Source organism: Semicossyphus pulcher, unplaced genomic scaffold, assembly GCF_022749685.1.
Source record: "Semicossyphus pulcher isolate SPU_LCO1_2020_fin unplaced genomic scaffold, fSemPul1.0.p SCAF_12, whole genome shotgun sequence".
NCBI lineage: Eukaryota > Metazoa > Chordata > Actinopteri > Labriformes > Labridae > Semicossyphus > Semicossyphus pulcher.
The window spans coordinates 5,762,742-5,784,266 of NW_027211626.1; the positions used below are offsets into that span (position 1 = coordinate 5,762,742).

General features: G+C 38.5%; 2 protein-coding genes across 2 annotated transcripts in view; both read right to left on the reverse strand.

Annotated features, from left to right (window-relative positions):
• Positions 1 to 474: 474 nt before the first annotated feature.
• On the reverse strand, positions 475 to 13,722 carry agpat5 (1-acylglycerol-3-phosphate O-acyltransferase 5 (lysophosphatidic acid acyltransferase, epsilon)). The gene is made up of 8 exons (XM_069658289.1): positions 12,917 to 13,722; positions 12,183 to 12,252; positions 11,980 to 12,095; positions 11,774 to 11,863; positions 10,782 to 10,872; positions 9,631 to 9,792; positions 4,306 to 4,429; positions 475 to 2,605 (listed from the first exon to the last, which is right to left on the reverse strand). Exons 1-8 carry the CDS (start codon positions 13,133 to 13,135, stop codon positions 2,380 to 2,382), a joined length of 1,098 nt encoding a protein of 365 aa, XP_069514390.1. The 5' UTR covers positions 13,136 to 13,722; the 3' UTR covers positions 475 to 2,379.
• Positions 13,723 to 15,676: 1,954 nt separating this feature from the next.
• Positions 15,677 to 21,525, reverse strand: part of mcph1 (microcephalin 1) — a 35,597-nt gene continuing 29,748 nt past the window's right edge. The window contains exons 14-15 of the mRNA XM_069658434.1: positions 16,245 to 16,482; positions 15,677 to 16,161 (exon numbers count right to left, since the gene is read on the reverse strand). Coding sequence (XP_069514535.1) covers positions 16,109 to 16,161; positions 16,245 to 16,482 — 291 coding nt within the window. The 3' untranslated portion in view covers positions 15,677 to 16,108. The remainder of the gene's footprint in view (positions 16,162 to 16,244; positions 16,483 to 21,525) is intronic.

Consider the following 21,525-nt stretch of genomic DNA (forward strand, 5'->3'; position numbering starts at 1 on the left):
CTTCGTAAAAATTAGTAAGACATCTCCAAGATGTCTAAATGAATGATTTTGTTTTGATAACTTAATATTTGACACTAGTTTGAAATCTGCCTTTAAATGCACAGACAGCTGATTTCACAACCTGCAGTCTGGTGATGTATTAAAGTGAAACCACCCCTGACTTTCCTCCCCTTTTCTCAGGGTAGGTCAACTTGATCAGCTCGTTCTATTGGTGGGAAAGTTCGTAAGTTCCTATTTTCATGACCCTGCTGATGCAGAATAAACTTCATTAACTGTGTGAATTAAGGATTTTTGGGTAATTGTCATCTGGGCAGTTCTGCTGAAAATGGTGGTCGAACGACTCTTCAATTAATCTTCAGCTCTCTACCAAAACTCTGATATGTCTCAAACTACAATGTTTTATAATTCTATCTGTAATGATGGTCAGATCCACCTCACAAACAATGCAGAAAGGTTTGATTACAAGTACACGTCTTTTAGTGAGCTTTCTGTATGGGACAGGATGACAAAAGAAAGACTTGACTCGTCCCAAAAGAAAACCCCTTTATTTCACTCTGATCCCCATTTCCAGAACTTACACACATTAAAGGTTTCATCATTTTATAATAGTCCTCAAAAAGTGTAAATAAATGCATTCTTAGAGCAAAATAAGCCACTATGAACTGTAGACAATGTGACCACATGCTGCCAGGAGCAGCAGAGCGCCTCCATGCAGTCACCTGGTGGAAAAGAGCTACTGTGACCCTCTGTGAGGGCTGAGGACCGACTCCTCCAAAGAGAAGGCACACATTTCCAAAATCCGTTGGCATTTAAATACTGTCTACATAGAGTTTCCTGATGAGTTACAGTCTGATCTTGTCAGGATAAAAATGATTATAAAATGGCTGACAAGGGTCATTTAAGAACGAGGAAGGATTATTCAAGTGAGGTATTGGAGCGACACGTAAAAACCATGAGACTTACTGAACCATCAGCATGAGGAGAACATATCAAAGACTAACTTCAGAGGAAGACGAGACGGCAAATATGTAAAGTGACTTGTGGAAAATGCAATGGTTTCATTACAGTAAACAACAACAATAATGGACAAACGGTGCATTACACAATACAGTGATAATTATAATACAAATGGCTTTGAGTGCACAGGAACCTGTAATAAACTGTTAACATGGCTTTATCAGCTTTTTTGCTTGGTAGATACTTTCATGTGAGCTGCAACATCACAGTAACAACTGAATTTAAAGGTTATGGACTCACAAATAAACCATAAAAAAAAAAAATCAAATTATAATGTATTTAGACCAAAAACAAAACAAACGTAGACACGTTTCTTTGCTGGCATTAAAAGAAGTTTTGCTCAACTTAAAACACTCGTCGAACATCAGGGTACATACACATCAGGGTACATACACCGGGTTTTGGCAACAATTGGTTGAAAGGAATATTTTACAATAGTAGAACATTATTTGTTTTAACACACATCCTCTACACGAGCTCACGGCGGAAACAACAATGACAAAGACTTTGTTAAATGTTCATAGAAGTGAAATCAAAATATTAGATGTTCAAAATTAAATAAAACATTTACTCTCTTGTTTGCATTCATGTTTTTGTGACTACATTCATTATCAGTATAAAAACAAAGAGATGCCATTATAAAAATGTATGGTAAACAATGCAGCTGGTGTCATGTTAATGAGCCCCTATAGAAGACATAATGCCGTTTATTTTGTTCTACTAATGTAAAAAAAAACTTTAAATGAGCAAAGTGCTTAATCGTCCTGACGCGGGACTTGGCATAAATAAGAGAGAGCATTACAACCAATGTAAATGAGTCAGAGCACTTAATAATTAATGATCTATTACACTGTGTCAGTTACACACAGCAGCTGATTGTGATCATTGAACCGGTTTTTACTCTGAACTTTGTCAAAATAAATGTCATATAAGAGCTTTAAATGTGGCCAATGTTTGATGGAGAAGTGAGCATGCAAGAGCACTAATTTGGCTAAATCTGATGAAGGGGGGAATAATTTAAGATAACTAGTATAACTATATATATTTTTATCATAGATCATATTGGGTATTTAAGAGAAATCTAATACTTTTCAACAAACCCTCATGTTTTCACTTCATTTCAGGCTGCGAATTCAAATAACGCGAGGGAACGCGCTGCACAAAAAGCTTAACATTTCTCCGCCTCTCCTTTCAGCTCGAGGTCAACATTGAGCCAGACATGTTGGATAAAACTCTGAGCCTCTTATCAGACGCTGCTGCTCTGCACCATGAACACACCTGTGTTGCTGTGATGCAGGAAAAAATGGCGCCGTCTCTCCATGTCTGTTGTGCGTCTCACCGTGGCAGCCTCTGCCCCGTTCGTTAAGGAAAAAAGTTCACCCAGAGCCAGCCGAGCAGCGTCCCGTACACCCAGGTCCTGACGTACAGTTTCCTGCCGTTCTCTGTCAGCAGTAATGGCAGTGTCAGTCCCCCCAAGATCATCACTGATGGGAGGGTTCTAGAGAGGTTCAGAGGAGAGGGTTTGCCTTCCCCAGGGAACTTGCATATTTTGTCGGCATCCTCCGACTCGTAGAAGTCCGTCAGCAACCTTTAAAAAGACAGATTGCTCTCTTAGGGATTCAGCCCGTCTTAGAAAAGCACAAAGTCTACTAACGACACATTGGAAGAATCTGTCTGAGGAAAGTCAGCAGTCAAAACAGCAGTTGCAGCAGAAAAACAGCACCAGAAACACATCAGAGCTTTTTGTGGCTAAGCTGGTGGGTCAATAATGGGCTCAATACTTTGCTAATGTTGTCAGTCATCCAGGTCATTATGATTCAAAGGTTTAATCCAAAAGGAAACTGGACTTTGTGGTTCACCAACCACCAAGTACAGTTTCCTTTTGGATTAAACCTTTGAACGAGCTCCATAGATCAACACTTCCCATCATGAATATATTTAAGATGGCAAGTGTTGTTCCAAAACTCTTCTGTTACTCACAGTATATAAAAGCAGCACCAGACTTTTCCTGCTGTATCTCCCATGTAAACCTCATCTAATTATTATTTTCATTATCTTCTAACCCACCAATTATGTAGTTGATAAGTCAACTAATTGTTTGTTGATAAAATGCTAGAATAGAGTGAATACGTCAACTTTAATGAGAATATCAAACGTCTTGTTTCATCCAGTCAAAAACAAAAAAATATTCAGTTTACTGTCATTAAAGATATAATCTCAAAGATCTCAGATTCGTTCTATTTGGCGGCACCTTATGGAGATAAGCTGCAATTGGGAGCACACTTCCCAGATAACTAAACGTCTACGGTTGGCTCCGGTTGTAACTCTTGATTTTCCTGGCTGACGGTCGCTTTCCTCTTTAGACTGTTTGCTTCATCTGAGTGTCGAATTTGCTTCTTTTTCTTTGGATTTTCACTTATTTTTGAAGTTGTATCTGTAGTCATCCATCTTTTCTTTGTTTGTTTGTTCAGCCATAGTAGATTACTGTTTACTCGCAACACTTGCAGAGACTGGAAAGGCAGCCGCTTAGCTCCGCCTACCCTCTCTGGCAGATCAACCACTGCTGGCTGATGGAAACCGCGTCACTTACTGGGCGCCGCTTGTGATTTTTTCCACGAATGTTGCCACAGACGCCCAGTCTTTGATACTGCAAATGCAAAGGCTTTCATCAGCGGGCCAAAGGCTCAATCACCATTGTGTTACCTCATTCGGTGATAGATAGAGACTTATAACAGACATTTATTTACATGAAAATCTTCGAGATTATAACTTTAAAGTTTAAAGAGAAAATATTCAGTTAAAAATCTGCAGTCTGAGGATAATTTGGCAAATTTAATGTTTTGTTTTGGGTTTTTTTTTAAACTTGGAGGATGGGATGAGGGTAGAGAATTCAAGAGGTGTTTACGTAGGGATGTGTGTTCGAAGTTTACTCTGTATAATTTAAAGAAAAATGTTGTAATGACTACAACATGTGTTTGTTTAACTTTGCCCAATGAACATAAAGTGAAACAAAAAGAAAGTTAAACTTTGCCTGAATTCAGATTCCAACATGAATCGGATTAATTCCTTTAAAAAACTTTCCACAGTTTTAGAAACACTGGGAACTGCACATGATCTCATTTTCAGAATAAGACAGAAAACTACTGTGTTCAGCTTTATGAGGATTCACACAGAAGCTTAGGTCACATATCTGGGCTTGAACTGATCGCGTGCAAAAGCAAACCTTTTAAAAAACCTCACTTCATTTTACATATTGAACATGATGAATTGTTCCGCCCACACACTTACCGGTCCTTGATTTCAAAACGCTCGTGCAGCCACCTGCGGAAAAACAGTGGCTCTGAAGGAATTTCCTTTATGTCCACGCGGTCAAAGTGTATGTGGACTCTGGGACATTCTTTGCACAGGAATTCTGTCAAACACAAAAAATAAATAGACTAAACAAAAACAGGAAAAGCCTTTCAGCAAAGCGGCACGTAGATTGAGCACTTCAAATCAACATGAGGTGACGCTGACGGAGTAGATGACACTGATGCCAAGTCCCTTTGATTCAAGCGAGTAACAACGGGTTTGTCGGTGAAACTGCAGCGTCTAAGTCACTCTTTTATCAAACAAGGACAGAATCAGAATAATTGGAGAACTGATAATGAAAGTCAACTATAAATGTCGAGAGAAGTCACCAGTTAATCAAGTTAAAATAAAAGTTTAAACATATCTAAATGAGATTAGATCAGTTTTGGCAGATAAATGTTCCTAAAATAAATCACAAGATATTTTCAGTGTCAAGTCTCAGAGCAGAAAGAAAACCAAAGTGTCTGAGAAGGTCAGACATAAAAATGTTACCAAGTGTGAACGCTCAAGGCTACACGTGTATCCCCAGAGACCTTCAAGTTCCTGTTTCCACAACATGCAATATTATCAGGAAACCTGGCACTGCGGCAGAAAGAGGAAACTTGATCGAAGTCAGCGGCGAAAGATTGCTTCACTGGTGGAGAGAGCGCTTCAATCAGCTGCTGCACAGACTTAAACTGACCTTCAGAAAAAATCTGTGCCACTTCAATAAACATTGACAGTTAGTGTGGACGGAGGCTCGGGGGGGAGAGAGATGCACAATAACACACATGAAGAGGCCAAAATCAATCTGAGAAGAAAAAAACTATCTTCCTTCCTCATACATGGAGACGTTTAAGTGCCAAACAGGTGGCACTGAGAAATAAAAACACTCTTAAAGCTTTTCATAAACCAATCCTTAACCAACAAACAAAGCTAAGCTTCCAGTGCAGGTCATGAGTGTTTATGAAGGAAATAAACTCTTCGCTCTGTAGCAGCAAACAAAATCCCTCTAAATGAACTCCAGTTAAGCTGAAAATCCACCAGAAAGAATCCTTAATATCTTTAATTTCACACTGAGACCCAAAGTTATTAGAGCAGGGAGCAAACATTGTTGTGTACTTGATGGAAAAATTATTCGTTATCACTGAATGTGACATAGTTCAATATTAAAATGGATACACAGAAGCCTGTCGACTAACTAAATCAGTTCTTTCCTGTGACTAACCAAACTGTGAGCCAAAATTAAGAGTCGCGTTCTTCCTCTATTTATATTCATCAAACCTAATTTGATGTTCAACATGATACGTTTCAATGAGGAGAAGCTCCAACACTAATATACACTTTTGAGATAATACACTGACTTCATTAGGTACACCTGCACAATCTAATACACTTCAATACAACAGCACTGCCATGGATTCTGCTTTTATGAAGTTTAGTTTTTGTTGAGAGTGGGAAGTGTGTAAATTCAATTATGGTTATTACTGAGGCCGTAGTTAAAGGTTGTGTTGTACTGAACTAAATTATATTGAGATGTGTCTCTAATTGTTTGTCCTCCCTATTTACATGCATGAGGGGGCCAGAGTATTAAAAACCTGTGAATATAATGCAGCTCAGTACAGCCCCACCACAAGTTATGAGCTTGACCATAGAAAAGCCTTAGAAAAAAGAGTTTAGAACCTGAGCCTACCTGCAGGATTAGTACGGTACTGATCTCACAAGAGTAATAAAAGCAGCAACGAGAGACGGGCTAAACACACATTAACATGCACAGCCCACACAGCAAATCATGGTATTATAATTAAGTGTCTTAGAACCTTGGATGGCATCCAGGAGAGTGCGGCTAGTTGGTATTATTTTAATCTTTCAAAAGAACATAGCCCATAGGTAATTTACTTATCCTCTAAAAACAGACAATACTAGTGGTGTACCGCAAGGTTCAATGTTAGGTCCTGTTTTATTTTCTATTAACATGCTTCCAATTGGTTAAATCATCCAAGGTCAGGTCTTTTTTCTTTCCTGCTACACATGATGTGGTGACCATATAAACCCTGCTGCTGTTGTAGATTGTGTCAGTGATAGTGTGTCGTAAAAACTTTCTTCACCTCAATAACTCAAAAACTTTTCAGTTCCACCCAACTTTGTCAAGTTTCGTTGAGAGTGCCTGAAGTCCTATTTTTGCTAATATGGTGCCAGCTGCCGTAAATGTTGGGAGTGCATTTTGATTCAGATCCAAGCTTTGATAGCAGATCAAAAAAGTAGTCTAGTCCTGCTTCCTTCAAATTCAAACCATCTTCAGAGTTAAACCAACGCTCCTACGCTTGGATCTAGAAAAATAATTCATGCACCAATCTTCTCGAAACTTGACAAGTGTATTCCCACTCTTTCTGGCATTAACTAAAAACAAAAATCACTCTTTAGTTTTGCCACCAGCATGTTCAGAGAGCAGCGTTCAAAGCTACTAACTGCTTTTTAAATATCCTGGCTTTTCTCCACTAGCTCCCTGAACGACTTGGAACTGAAGATTTTACTGATCACTTTTACAACACTTTGACTGATTGGCTCCAAGCTTTATGGGGGAAATCACAATCAAATATGAGCCCCTTGCAGCAATAGATCCTCAGGTGTGGCCCTTCTGGGCACTCCAAGGTCAGGGCTAGATCTAAAAGGTGAACAACTTTGGAACAACCACCCAGAGGAGATAACTACAACATTTTTACAGACCTGTTTTTATGCGATTTCATCATTTAATGGTTTTACTTTATAATTAAATTTTGTCTTGCTTATCTTTGGCCTTTGTATTATTATTATTTGGACGTCAGAGTTTCCTGCCTTTTCTGTCAAAGCACTTTGTTAACTCTGCTTTTAAAAGCTGCTATTTGAATAAAATTATGATTAATATTCCATTCTGATTTAAATAAAACATTTCTTACAATAATAAGCAACTGCGTACACACTGTTTTAAACTATAACTACATAAAAAACTGTTTTAGGTTTCAAATGAGGAACTCTGCAAAGAGAATTCACAAAGGGAATTTGATTCTCCCCCAAAGGCATGAAGAGTATGCATTTGGTAGTGTTTAAAATTATAGTTTAAAATATACTGTGTGGCCTTTTAATTCAGTGTGAGTCACAGTTAGGGAGTATCAATTATCAGTCAAGAAAAAAGGTTTTAGGAAATATGTTTCTACACTTCAAAAGTTTTTGCTTTTTGTCATAATTTTGTTATAATTTGTCATCAATTACAATGTGCTTTTTTTATTGAAAAAGATGTCCAATAACTAATTAAGAGAATTACCTGAATTTCCTGTTATGACTTTACAATTATGAGTGAGAATACATTTATACATATGAAGTCTATTCTCAGCCTCCTTTGTAAATACAAGTGACACACAGACAGCCTCGGGGTCTGTTTTTTACACTCACAACAGTTTGAAATGATTTAAACTTTTCATACTGATGAAAAACATTCTTCAGATATAAAAACAGAAAGCATGTCAATAACAAAAACAATCAGGGTTTTGTAGCTCCAGTCACTTCCTCCTCCTTGTGAAACCACTAAAGTCACCTTGTCCACATGAGACCAGGAAGTGCGTGATGAGAGGAAAGCTTTTCTATTCTCTCTGTTCTGTTTTCTCGAAACACATCGATGTTTATTCCTGACTGAAACGGGATGTTTGTTTAACATTCAAACTATGCTTGTGGAACAACGGGGTACACAGAGAATAATCAAAACTCCAAAACACAGAGTCATGCTGTTTACAGGAAGACACGACTGTTAATAGGTAATGTTTGCTGTGTGATTAAGCATTGAGGGGGTGTACACAATGTTACCGGATTGATTATATGACGCCTGTGTGTCTGTCATCTAACAGCAGCTGTAATCCGCCTCTTCTTTCTGTCAATCTGTGTATATGCATCGTCTGTATATACTGTATCTGTGTGTCCGTTCACCTATTTATATGCTGTTCTTAAGGTTGATTCTGCTAGCACTGTGATCATATCTATATATACAAATTAGTGTGGCCAGTCTGGTGGATTTGTCAACAAACATGGCAGTTTGAAAGAAAAGGGAAACAATCCATGGACAGGTGTCAATACTTTTTGTACGCTTCTGTGAGGGGAGAATTTAACAGTGCAGATTTTATTTGCATTTCACAGAGATCCAACACATCCAAATGTGTTCTGGCCAATTCGATTGCATACAGGTTCTAAGGCAGCAACTGAAATGACATCATGGATTCAGAACATTACTGTCTGCTACTGTGAATATATAAAAACAGGAACAGCACTAGGACTGAACATAAAACATCTAGAGTGGACTGATGTGTGTGTAAAAACTTGAAACAGACTTTCCTCTACTCGTCTTCTACTCTGTGCCCATTCATGTTTCCAAACATGCATTTTAAGGTGGGCTTGAATTTCCAAATGTATTCCAGTTGCATTAGGCCCATATGAGGGCACTGTCTACTTTTTACTTAGCTTGTTTGATATCATTATGTGCCTGATGGGAACAGGTCAATATTTTTAAGTTTATTCTTTGGCGTAAGTAGTTATTTATTTATTTTATTTAGGATGCGTTTTATATTCCCAATTCATTTTAGTTTTCTTATTTAAAAATATATATTTTTAGTGTCACTTCTACAAAAACAAATATGCTCTGTTTAGCAAGTAATACACAACCTCAGAAATTAAAAACAAACAAAAAGATAAGAAAACTTTTTTGAGTATTTTGAATGGAAACGGTGATTTTTTATTTACTCTTACTAATTTGTCTTTACGCTTTCTGAATTGTATCAAATCCTGAGTTGGGTTTGTCATTTGTAACATTCCTAAAAATTCCTACAGCTCGTCACGTTAATGCCTTCTTATTTATGGTTAGACATTTTTATGCACATCTGCACCGTGCTGTTTTTGCACTAATCATCAAGTTAAAATTTGCACCACCTCAATACTGCCACTACTCAATGTTGCAGTGTATAGTTGTAATTTTCATAGCCTTCATTTTTATTTTTGTCTTTAATTTTATTATTTTCTTACGGGCTTAAGGGGGGGTCGGGGGGTTGGGTTGACAGAAGTGTGATTTCAAATGTCTTGTAAGCTACTGGATGCCTAAATTTCCCTCGGGATCAATAAGGTTTCTTTCTTTCTTTCTTTCTTTCTTTCTTTCTTTCTTTCTATCTATCTATCTATAAAAGGAATAGATTACATTGTAAGCATGTTAAAGTAAGAAAACTGTCAGTCTTAATCTTTATGAAATGCTTAACTTGGCAAACCCACCTGGCATTGATGGGGCAGGTTTTCTTCGACCTGAGGCGTCCAGCGTTCCCTCGTAGGCCACTGTGACGTCATACACAGCATCCAGGTGGTCCTTCATGGTCTCCATGGCTATGTGAGAGGCCCTCATTCTGGGTGTAAGTGTGTGCCTCAGAATAGCCAGTCCTGTGAAAAGACATGACAAAAGTAATTCTATATTTAATCAGAATACGTGATTGCAAAAAGGTTATATTGAGGTTAAGGTTATATCAAAGGTTCCATCATATGTCATCTCCCCATGTCCTAATTTTCTCTCCTCTATCTAGATTAAGACAATGTCTAAAATCACCCCCTAATTCTATAATAAAAAAAATGTAAACACATTATTTAAAAACACAATAACACTGTGTGGATGGTCGTATTTGATTCGACTACTGCACTTTTCCTCTGCCAATGTGGCAACACAGTCTGCCCACTAATACCTCACTAATAGCAGATAATGTCGTCTGCACATGTCGGCTATCCAGAGCGATTTATGTGGATTAATGGGGGAAGGTGATATTCAGAGCTGTGGGCCAGAGATAGGCTTAATCTCTGCAGGATGGATGCTGTTTGTAAGCCGACCTAAACACCACACAGGCCCACAACGGCTTGGTAATAATGTTGATGCAACAAATGTATTTAGCCTTGAAATGTTAAAAGTATATTTAACTGTACATCGGCATTATAATCATTATAATCACAGGTAAAAATCGGTTAATTTCACTTATTTATGCTACAAAAATAACCAGGAGACATCTCCGTCAAAGAGATTATCTTTAGTACTGTTATTGAATAATTAATTCTCTCTTATCTACCAGGAGAAAATTAATTTAGGCCTCAAAACTAAAACTAAAACCAGCTGTAATATATAGAAAGCAGTATTGGTGGAAGCAGCACCAGTAATCCTTTAAAGTTCTTTATGATACATGTTTCTAATCATGCACAATTTAAACTGGAATCACCTAATTTTAAAACCAACCTGCCAAACCTGCATTCATGTGATGCTCATTGGGGAAATGTTACAAAATGCTACAAAGGGTTACCACAGGTCACACGTCAAAACTGAGTCAGCTGTTTCACATACTGAGGGGGTTGTGCTGAATTAGTAGACAGAATTAGATAATTGCCAGTACCTTCTTTCGTCGCAAAAGCCTGACTGTCAGCGATAACATTCTTCAGCTCTGGATTGTACCGAGTTCCTTCTGGGAAGATGACAAGGTACATCTGTAGGAGAAAAACACATTGAATCAAATCGTCTTCAGAGTTGGTTCATGTTGTACAAACTGGAATTTCTACCATTTATAGGATTTGTTGAACTAGAAACACAGCCACCAAACAGTGTGCTGAACTTATAATGATCAGAAGAAAACTTGGTACAAAGTTTTCAAAAGACTGTTCTATTAAATCAGTTTGGGTCACAGGAGGACTAAAACTCAGTTTTTCCTACAGTAGACTCAACATGGGCAATAACGTCAATTTTGATCCTTTCGTCTTTCACAGATTTAACTGATATTTTATCTAAGATCAAAAGTTACCAGAAAGTGTAAAGGCTTTTTGACAAATAGAAACTTCCTTACACATACAAATCATGATATATTTTAGCAGCAGTTGTCTTCATAGCTTATTTTTTGAAAAAGCACTGATATTTATAAATTATAGCCATCCTGAAAACACTGGTTTTACATTTTATTCATATTATTAACACCCAATATTTTGTTCATTGTAAAAACTGATTATATGTACTTGAGCTTTTACCATTGCACTACATAACAGAGCTTCTGACAAACACACATGAACACAAACACACAAAAGAATACATACAGAGAGATTAACACAGAATGCAATTGAACCTGACCGAATCCAGTGTCTAATTATCTGTCATTTCATTGGTGCATGTGTCATCAGATTTAAAAAAAAAAAAATTTAAAACAAACTTTAAGAAAACTATTTGCATCAACATCCTAATTTCAAGTAGAGCAACATGGAATTTTTTAACTGCAGAATTTTGGAAGTGATCAGAAACACTTCAGTCAGACTAAGAAGATTTTTTTTTTTATTTAACTTTCCAACTTTCCATTTCCAACTAGAATAATAGTTTAATTTAGAACTTTTATAAGTTACTTACTGGAACTCCAGATTTAGTCTGAGTTTGGAGCTTCTTCTGCATCGCCCTTTCACTAAACTTTGCACTCCGTTTCACGTAGGCTCCTCCATGCTGAAAGACAAAGACGATCGGATGAGAACAGCTGTGGGGAATTTAATGTAAATGGAATTTTCCTCTTTAGCTAGAATTTACAAAATGACTTTCAAATACTCACAGAGTTGCATTACCTGAGAGAAGTACCATCCGTACAGTGGGAGCCACTTGAGTCCATCTTTAAGGACGTATCTGACGTGACCGAGAGCTCTCTGCCTGATGGCGAGCATGTCGGCAATGATCCAGTCAGCTGAAAGGAGAACCATTCATGAATTTACTTTAATCTCTGCTTCCACTGGACTTATTTTTTTAAGAACAGGATATGCAAATGCATTACCTGTACATTGGTGATTAGACAGGTAGATCACGTTCTCTTTGGTCTTTGGTATATCTCCATATATAATAATCTACAGAGAAAACAGGTTTAAGATGTTACAAAATCGGCAATTTTATTCTACATGGATGTATTTTGCTTTGTTAAACATTTGAAGTGCATCTGGGATTTGTTCCATTTCAGACAGATTTGTCCATTTTTACAAAAGCTCAACAAAAATAGACGACAGCTTAACAATAAACCCAAGAGGATTTAATAAAAAGGTCCTTTCCAATCTACTCATGTTCCCTCCAGTGCACCAGTTTTTTACACAAATCATTCTGTATCAGACAACCCGTTTCTAGGCTAAAATTCATTGTTGCTTTTGTGACCACCTCAATGTACAAAAATTCCAACTGCACAAAAGGTTGCAAAAGAATGAAGACTTTCTTGCTGTGCCTCTGATTCCTCAAGATCTTTCTTTGCTTTGCCTGACTCCACTTCAAATTATCTTTGTTTACAAGTTAAAACAAACACAGTAAACCTGCAACTATCCAATAATCAGAATGGTGTGTGCATGTAAATTAGTAAGAGGCGAGCTGCCATCACTTTCACTTATGCCTGTGTCATTGTGTTTCTAATATTAGACTACATGCAAGTGCCCCCACTCTTACTGAACACAGTTCAACACATGGTGATCACCTTCAGTTTTGCATTTAAAAGTCAAGTTTACATGCAGTTAGTTTAGAGTCACTCACCTCAACTCCTGTATAGTTTTCAAAGAAGAAGAGGACCATACTCTGGTAGATGCAGTACAACCGGTCGTCTAACTTGTGATACACTCTGGCTGGTAAGACAGTTGAAAGTAAGCGCCAAGCCCCCCATGACAGCAAATAAGCCGGGGCTGTTCCCAGCATGATCGTGGCTGGAAACCAGTACCGCAGCGAGTAAGTGTGTACAACCAAAGAGAGCAGCATGTTCCCACCTCTGGTTCCACTAAAGTAAGAAAAATCCCTGAAGTAGACAGGCGGACTTAGTACTAATCAATGTGATGAAGTCACACACTGGACCCTATCTATCACAAACCACACCTGGCCTACTTTCTGCACACCTGGCCCGACAAGTCAGCATAAGAAAGTGAGAAAGCTGCAGCAAGAGGAGAGTGAGGAGCTAGCTGGCTAAAGCTAATTTTAACCTTGTGTGCAAAACGCAGTTAGCCGATTCGGCTTAAGCGCTAACGTCCACCCATACTGATAAACAAAAAAAAAAAATTAACTGCGGTTATCTGACTAGTATTAACATCTCAGAAGAGTTAACCAGAACACTACCTGAAGTCGAACTCCGTACATTTACTGTACAAGTTAAGAGGAAGCGTTAGCATACTATTTAACGTGTGAAACCGGACATAAGTTTTACCTAACGCTACATTTAATATAAACTATCTTCTCTAATATGGGTGCGATAGCAAAGTGCAACCCAAACGTCAGATTCAAAGTTAAAAGTTAAATTATTTGTATTTCCTTCCTAAGTTCTTCATCTTTATCCGGCTAGCTGTTCATAAACTAGCTCCTTGCAGCAAATGTCACACACGCCTCCCTACGTAACGACACCGTCTAACAACGACAAAGCTGATTGGTCAAATTACGTAGCAGCGGCCAACCAATAGGAGAGAGCGCACAATGAGCTCCGTATGATCCATCGTTTAAAGGACCATTACACTTATTTCTGCAAGTTTTACCTTCCCCCCCCTAATTTAGTACTCATTATACAACAAATATAGATATTCTTTGGCTTCTCAATATTTTCTAATTCTTTTAATTGTGCTTAATTGATTCTACATTGATTTGTTTGTAACAATGTACAAAAATATTAATGTCAAAAAAGAGAGGACACTGTTTCCTCTACTTTTCTGAAGGTTCAACTGCACTTTCCTAAAGTATAAGCACATTTAGAATTTTGAATATTAATACTGGTGAGCCTATCCTATGTCACTTTTGGATAACAAGAAAATGTAGTTAATTGAAAGGCTCGAAAAAAAGAACTAAGTGGACCTTAAATTATTAGATTTTTTTTAACTACTAGAGAATAAAAACACAACCTTATATAAGCTGCACTATTTTCTCTCCTTATTCTATTGCGCATCATTACAAATGCAAACATTTGAGCAGGGGTTCTCAAACTTTTTGGGGCCAGGGACCCCTTACGGGCGAGAACATTTCCCTAGGACCCCCTCATAATCATAACACTGATTAAGCATATGCTTACAAGCATTTGCACCCTTAGATGCCATTGGAAATATTTGTATTGTAAAACTTATCAACCTGAATACTTCAGACCTGTTTCATTGTAATAAAAAGAAAAACATTTTAAATTGAATCATCTTAATACCACTTATATACTTAAAAACAGAGGGTCCTTTATTCAAATTGCTTGTGGACTCAACTTGACAGCATTTATACTTTACAAGTAATTGATCTTAAAAGCTTTCAGAGAATTTACAGTAGTAAGACAGCTGCAGGGACGGTTCATTGTGACCTGAGTGAGTTGAGTGAGTCATGAAGGATTGACTTCATGTGTCACAATCATATTAGTTTCTATTGGTCCAAAGCTAACGTGGGTGGGAGTAATAGACACAAAATGCTTGTTTCATTGGCGCAAATTTTCCTCATCTGTAGACAATTTGAGAACCACTGCATTAGAGAATGCAAACACATTTAAAAATGCAAAGTGGGCTGTAGAACAGACAGTATATCCTCACCCAAAAAGGTACATAAAACATAAGTATGGAGGATTAAACCCTCAAAAAGATTCAGACCACATTTATTCAAATTTTCTGTAATTGTATGGAGAGGAATTCAATCTGACACAGTGAGATATGGTTATGCAATGTTTGCACAAAGGATGAAGCTCAGTGTGCTATCAGCCGGCTGACAGAGGAAAAATATTGATACAATTCCACTAACCTATGATGGACAATCACACATTGTGTGCAGGAAGGTGCCATTTCTGTGTGTGCTGAAAGGGGTTTTTAAATTCACTTTTTGGGGGTTAAACTTTGGAGTAATAGTTTGTTTTAGTGTGCGGTTGTGCTGAGACAAAGAGGCTAGTTTATGTAAGCGCTAAAGGCAAATAACTTATTGTTCTGCATTTTACTTCACGAGGCTACCACATGGTGTTTAAGTACATTTGTTATTTTTCATCCCTGCTGCTTAAACAGACTGATAAGTGTGAGTGCAAGCGGGGATAAAACGGCCTGTTGATTTGTTGTCTGTCCCCCAGTGACACTGCTGAGTGGAGTCTGACAACACTATGACAGGCTGATCCATCACACAACTGTGTTTTGTCCTTTTTAAAAATCAAGTGGTTATTCATTCTAACATGACTGTCAAAACATTTCAAGTGAATAAATCTTATCAAAATTGAATTCCTATAAAAGCTGAAAAACTGAAAAAGAGAACAAATAGTCAGTAAGAGAAACCACGGATCAAAATCAACATTTAAAAAAGTATTTATTGACAATGACATCACAAAACATTTCTATAAGTACACAGTGTTATCTCCTTTAGAGTGTTGAACTGGCTCGGCACGTATGTTTAAAATCGCATTAATAGAAATGACAAACGATCTGGCACAACCATGTGAAAAACACACGGTTATGCAGTAGTGGTAAACATGTAATACTATGTCAAAGCTCCAATATTTCACAGTAACTTATGTCATTGCTGATTGATGGTCCTCTGAAGTTACAGGTTTCCATGGTAGCCAGGCAATAAGGTCTTTGAATGGGGAATATGCAAGAGGATTTATGTAAAGCCTCTGAACACATTTGCAAAGCACAATGATAAACCGGCACAAGAGAAATACTATAAAGGTAGAGACGGAGGTTATGTAACCAGTCGCTGTCCAGCAGGAAACCAAGAAATCTTCACAGCCAAGAAAATATTCAGCTTTCACTCCAAGTCGTAGTTATCATAAGACAGCCGCTTCAAATTTGTGATACTGTCTGAAATAAGGTAAAAACCTATTAGTGAAACGATGACATCATTTATGATTTTTACTCAGAAAGTAAAGCAGGAGATATCTTACCCAACACCCACTGCTCAGACAGGATCCTGCTTCCCTTTGGTCTCCTCCCACTGTACTTCCCAATGCAGATTCCCGCCTGACGCACAGTTTTGCAGACGGTTCCTCCACAGAGCTGGATCAGCTCCACCAGACTCTGCGTGGGCGGCTGGGAGTGCTGGGACACAAACATGGCTGGCCGGTCTTGGAACAGGTCCTGCTGGTGCTCCCCGGCAGACAGGTGCCTCTGGAGACGACAGATCTGGGGAGAGAAGCGGACCGAGTTAAAATATCGCACAAATGTAATGTTTTTAGGAATCAGGATGCAGAAGTTGCTCCTGTTCAGCTGTTCAAGAAAAAAAACAGACTTGTTTCTTTAGTGATAATTTTAGAAAAAAAAGTCTTGGCAAATGTGTTTCTGCATTAAGAGCTTTCAACGTTTGCAGAGTCACAGTTTCCAGAAATGATAAAGGATTAGTTTGACTTTTTGGGCAAAACACATTTGAGTTCTTGCTCGGAAATCCTGTTCTACCACTAAAACAAATTTTGAAGACTCACCTGTTCTCTGTCGCTTTTACCTCTAATGTGTCCTCATGATTTCCTCTTGCTTTTGCTACTCCATAATATTTCTCTGCCTCTGATTTTTAATATTATAGTTGTTATAAGTGATCTTTACAGCCTGTGTTTACATTTTCCATGGAAAAGATTTACAGTGAGTGAGATGCTTGACAGTTACAAGACTGCAGAAAGAATGAAAAAGAGGTACTGCTTTGTCCTCCAGGGTCACCAAGATTGACACAAAATTAAAGTTCCTTAAATGGCCAGTTCGATTTTCAACCTCAGTCCTATCGTGCTATTATGGGGAGCTAATGCCATTATGGTAGGAAAGAAAATGCAATTTGGCTCTGTGCCTTTGGACCCTACCTCCTTCAAACTGTCTAACGTACCTCTGAAACTTTGCTGAGTGGAACAAAGCTGAGCTACAGTGCCATGCTATGTGCTTGGATTCTTTTCAGCAGCCACCATTGTCCATAAAGTATGACTAAATGAGAGCATGTTTCTGTTTCTCTTTGGGTTTTGGTGAGTGATGCTCTGAGCTCTCACTAAAGCCCCGCTCTGTCTTCAGCAGGGGTCAGTTGTTAAACTGAAGGGGACAATCTGCTCTATTCTAAATTGAATGCCAGGAAATAAGCTGCGAGGCTTTCAGTCTTTTGTCAATGTTCACACAGGTTTCAGTTCACATGAAGTAATCGAGGATTGGTCAGAGGGTTCAGAGTCGGGGTCAGGTTAACATTAACCCCCATTGTGCACTTTAAAGAGAATGATTGAAGACTATATGCAGCGTCTGCTATGTGAGAAAGGAGGCTTTAAAGAGTAGGACGAGCAGCCCAACAGAAAAGGGCAACATTAAAGAGTGCTCACACAAAAACTACAAATATATTCTTATCTTAAGAATACATTATTGAGCTCATGAAAACTTGGCTTTAAATAATCAATATAAATAATAGTGTACAGTGTTTATTGGGGTGGGACAGAATATCGGCAATATATCGTCGTACTGACTCGTGCAACGCAATTATGGATAGGCTGGCTCCAAATATCAATATCTAAATTTTCAAATATACGGCGCTCTAAACAAATTTCCCTGCAATTTTGACTCACCCCTTCTCTACTTCATAACTCCTCGTAGTGGTGCTTATGACATGAAGGAGGGTAACGTGACCAGAAACAAAGTGGCCAAAGAAGAAGTTGACAGCAGGATTAAAGAAGAAGAAGACAGGGGGATGATGACCGACACCCGTGAGAAGAAGTTAAGAGATGAGCCAGCAACTTTTTAAATACTAAGTCTAATTTGTTTCTACAGTTGTTCTATAGCTCTGTAAATTCAGACTGAAAACACATTCATTGTTTCCCAAATTGCAGTAAATAAATACATTACTAATGCACTTTTTAGGGGCATTTTGTATTCTTTAGTTAATCAGATATCGTGATGTATCGTTAAATCATATTTTTGCAATGTTTCAATTATCGCAGAATCACAGAATCGTTATATTATCGTGGGCCACGTATCGCATCGTGAGTTACCCTAACCCACCCCGAGTGTTTGGTCAGGCAAAGCCTCATTATACCTGTTTATTACCCTGAGTTATATCATACAAAGTAAGGTTGTAACAAAGATTTCTTCATATCGATTCATCTACTGATTAATTTTTACTATTAATTGATTAATTGTTGAGTCTATAAAATGTCAGAAAGTTGTGGATAAATGCTCATTGCAGTTTCTCAGAGCCCAAAATGAGGTCTTCAGGTGGCTTATTTGTGAAACCATCAGCTTTTGATAGCAAGACTGGCCGGATCAACTTGACAGTATAGTACACAGAATTAGTGTCCTGGAGATTTAAGTTAAAAGAGTTGCATGAAACAAAATGTCTCGTTGACCTCTTCACATGCTGTGCTGTGTTCAACTGCTGCATCAAAGCAACATTTATTATGACCTACATCTCTGCCTGCATCTCAAACAAAACAACACAAAACAAGAAATAAAACTTAATAACACCAAAATATTCATTTGTAAACTCACTGCAAGCTGAAGCCTGCTCGTGTCGTCTGTTGGTATCACAGAGCTGAATTTTTCAACTCTCTAGAGGAGGGGTCACAGAGATGCCAATGGTAACGAGCCCGTTTTCTCTGATAAACACTCTTGAAATTGGATGTTGCACTGTATAGCCCCAGCTACAACTTATTTATACCTCACATGGGAAATTCCAGTGCTGTCCTCTAACAACCCTGTCAATATTAGCAGTAACAGTAACAGTTTTCTGCAGAGAAGCTGGACAGACAGGCGGACAACTTGTGGAGCTCTGTAACAAACAACACAAGATGATAATGCCTCAAAGGTGAAGTGACTTTGTTTACTCATAATTTAAAGACCCCTCCAGCGAAAATCCAGTGTTTAACCTTGTAAACATCTCCATGTGGCGTTCTTCATGTGCTACAAGACAAATCAGGGACAACATCAGCAGTCATCTCCATGGCTGGGCCGGTCTGCTTTTAAACTGCAGTGTACCAAGGACAGGCTGAACAACACGTTTTCAGGTTGGCAGGTTTGAGACGTCACAAACCTAAGGAGCCAATCCCGTTAACGGACGGGGTGACGCTATGCATATCATTATGTGTAACCTATGGCAACCACTTCGGCGATGCGCGAGCCAGCTGTAACCGTCATCGTAATTTTTGCAAACGTTACTACTACTAATTACTACATTTCAAGCTAGCTAAGTTTCAACAAGTTGCCACTGAATGATGGCAGAGATGTGTTTTGTTTTCGGGACAGAGGGAGCGGTTGGAAATTTGCAATGAGGGAAAAGGAGGAGATGCCTTGGGAGGATTTTTACAAGGTAATTAAACGTATTTTGTCATATCAGACACAATTTATTATTTCAAGCAGAATATTTTAAATGTCTTAAAACATGACTGGAGCTGTACCTTTAGTGTTTGGAGTATTGACGTACATGGGATGTGGCTCAGCAATACCTTTCCCTTCCCCTGTGCTTTCAGTAACCATAAGCTGTTGCCATTAAATTTACTGTTTGAGTGATTCAGCCGGAACACCTGAAAGAGTCAATGTTTTTGGAATGACGACAAGTCCTTCCTCTTCGGTAATGTGCCTTAAATATGTTGCATTTCCCTCATACAGTAACTCTTACATCAGCCCACTTCCTGCTATTCTGTTTCGGCATTTCTATCCGACCGCGGAGGGCAAATCTGAGGCTTTCCTGTCAAAAAATGAAATGTGGTGCAGTTCAGACTAAAATGCGGTCATGCTGGGGTAAAATGAAGGTTCACTGCACAATATAAAGCTTGATTTATCTCACATTTGCAGGCTGGAGATGGACAAGGTGTGTTCAATTTTGATTTAACTGCAAGGGGAAGTAAAGAGTGTCTATGATGGAGGCACATTCCTGCAGTATGGGACAAAACATCCTCTTATGTCAATGCCCTTCCTGCACAATGCACCTGCACTCTGTTCCCCACTGTGACACGAGAGCCCTCAGACTGACTTATGTTACATAGCATAATGCTGCAAATAAGGGAAGAGACCCTAAACATTCCCTTTGTCTCATGCAGGATGGTCATTATAACAGGTAAAGGTCGTTTAAGGCTGGATTGTTGCATGTTTGGGGGAGTCAGTCCGCTCACAGGGTGATTCTTTCTCAGAACTGTTCGTTAAGCCGCAGATAACAAGCTACTAACGCAAGCATTTCAGGCATGTTGTTTACAAAGCAGACTTTAATAACATCAGAACATGCCTAAAAATGTCACACAGCCTTTTTTATGCCCGGAAAACATTCAACCGTTTTAGTATAATGTCTCATTTTCAGGATTAACAGTTGCTCGAACGAGCATTCACACTTTAAATTAAAAGTAAAAAAGTTCACAGGCGTGGTATCACTTTCAGCCGTGCTATTTCAAGCTTGTGTAGACATGAAACTCTGGGGCCGGATACAGAAAACACCCACAGCGTGCCCACATACTCACAAGTTAACAAAATCAAACAAGGTAGCCTACAATTACAAAGCTGCATTTTGTTGTGAGAGAAAACAAAGACGCAAAACAACTTTCCCACGACTTTTTGTGCTCTTTAAGGATAAGAACAAATAATGCTTGATTATTCTTATGACTCAGACAGAGACGGGCCAAGTGCATTTAGGCTGACGTTGCATAAATCTACCCAGAAGCAGATGCCATGTCTATCTTGTGGTCAGAGGTCAATAAGTGGTAACTTTAGTATGTAACAATAACAGAATATTTTAGACTCTGACATCTGGAGAAACCTCTGGGGATTGTTTTAAAACATCTTGGACTTAGAAAAAGAAGAGAAAAAGGCTCAGGAAAAGGATGTTTTAATTTAAATCAATTTGGGTTTTAATGTAGATTTAGTATCTTGTAGGAGGAAAGTAGAAAAATACGTGGAAAGAGTAAATAATGTATTATAAATGAAGGCTTCTTCCTCTGAGTGTCCCATTCAAAGATGCTTTGTCAGAGGCCGGGAAACATTCTTGAATGAATGGGATGGACGCTGCTACTATCACAGAGTGTGCTGAAGGTGGACAGCTGCATCCTGAGTCGCCGTTCAACCAGAGCAGAAAAAAAAACACGTGGCTTTTGTAGAGGATATAGTGGAACGTGTGTAGTTTGTGCATCTGCTCCCCTGTGTTGTTTCGAGAGTGTGTACTGAAAGGAATCTCCACTTCACTGCTCTTCACAGTGACTGGCCTCAGCGAGGGGGGGGAGTGGTTTTAAA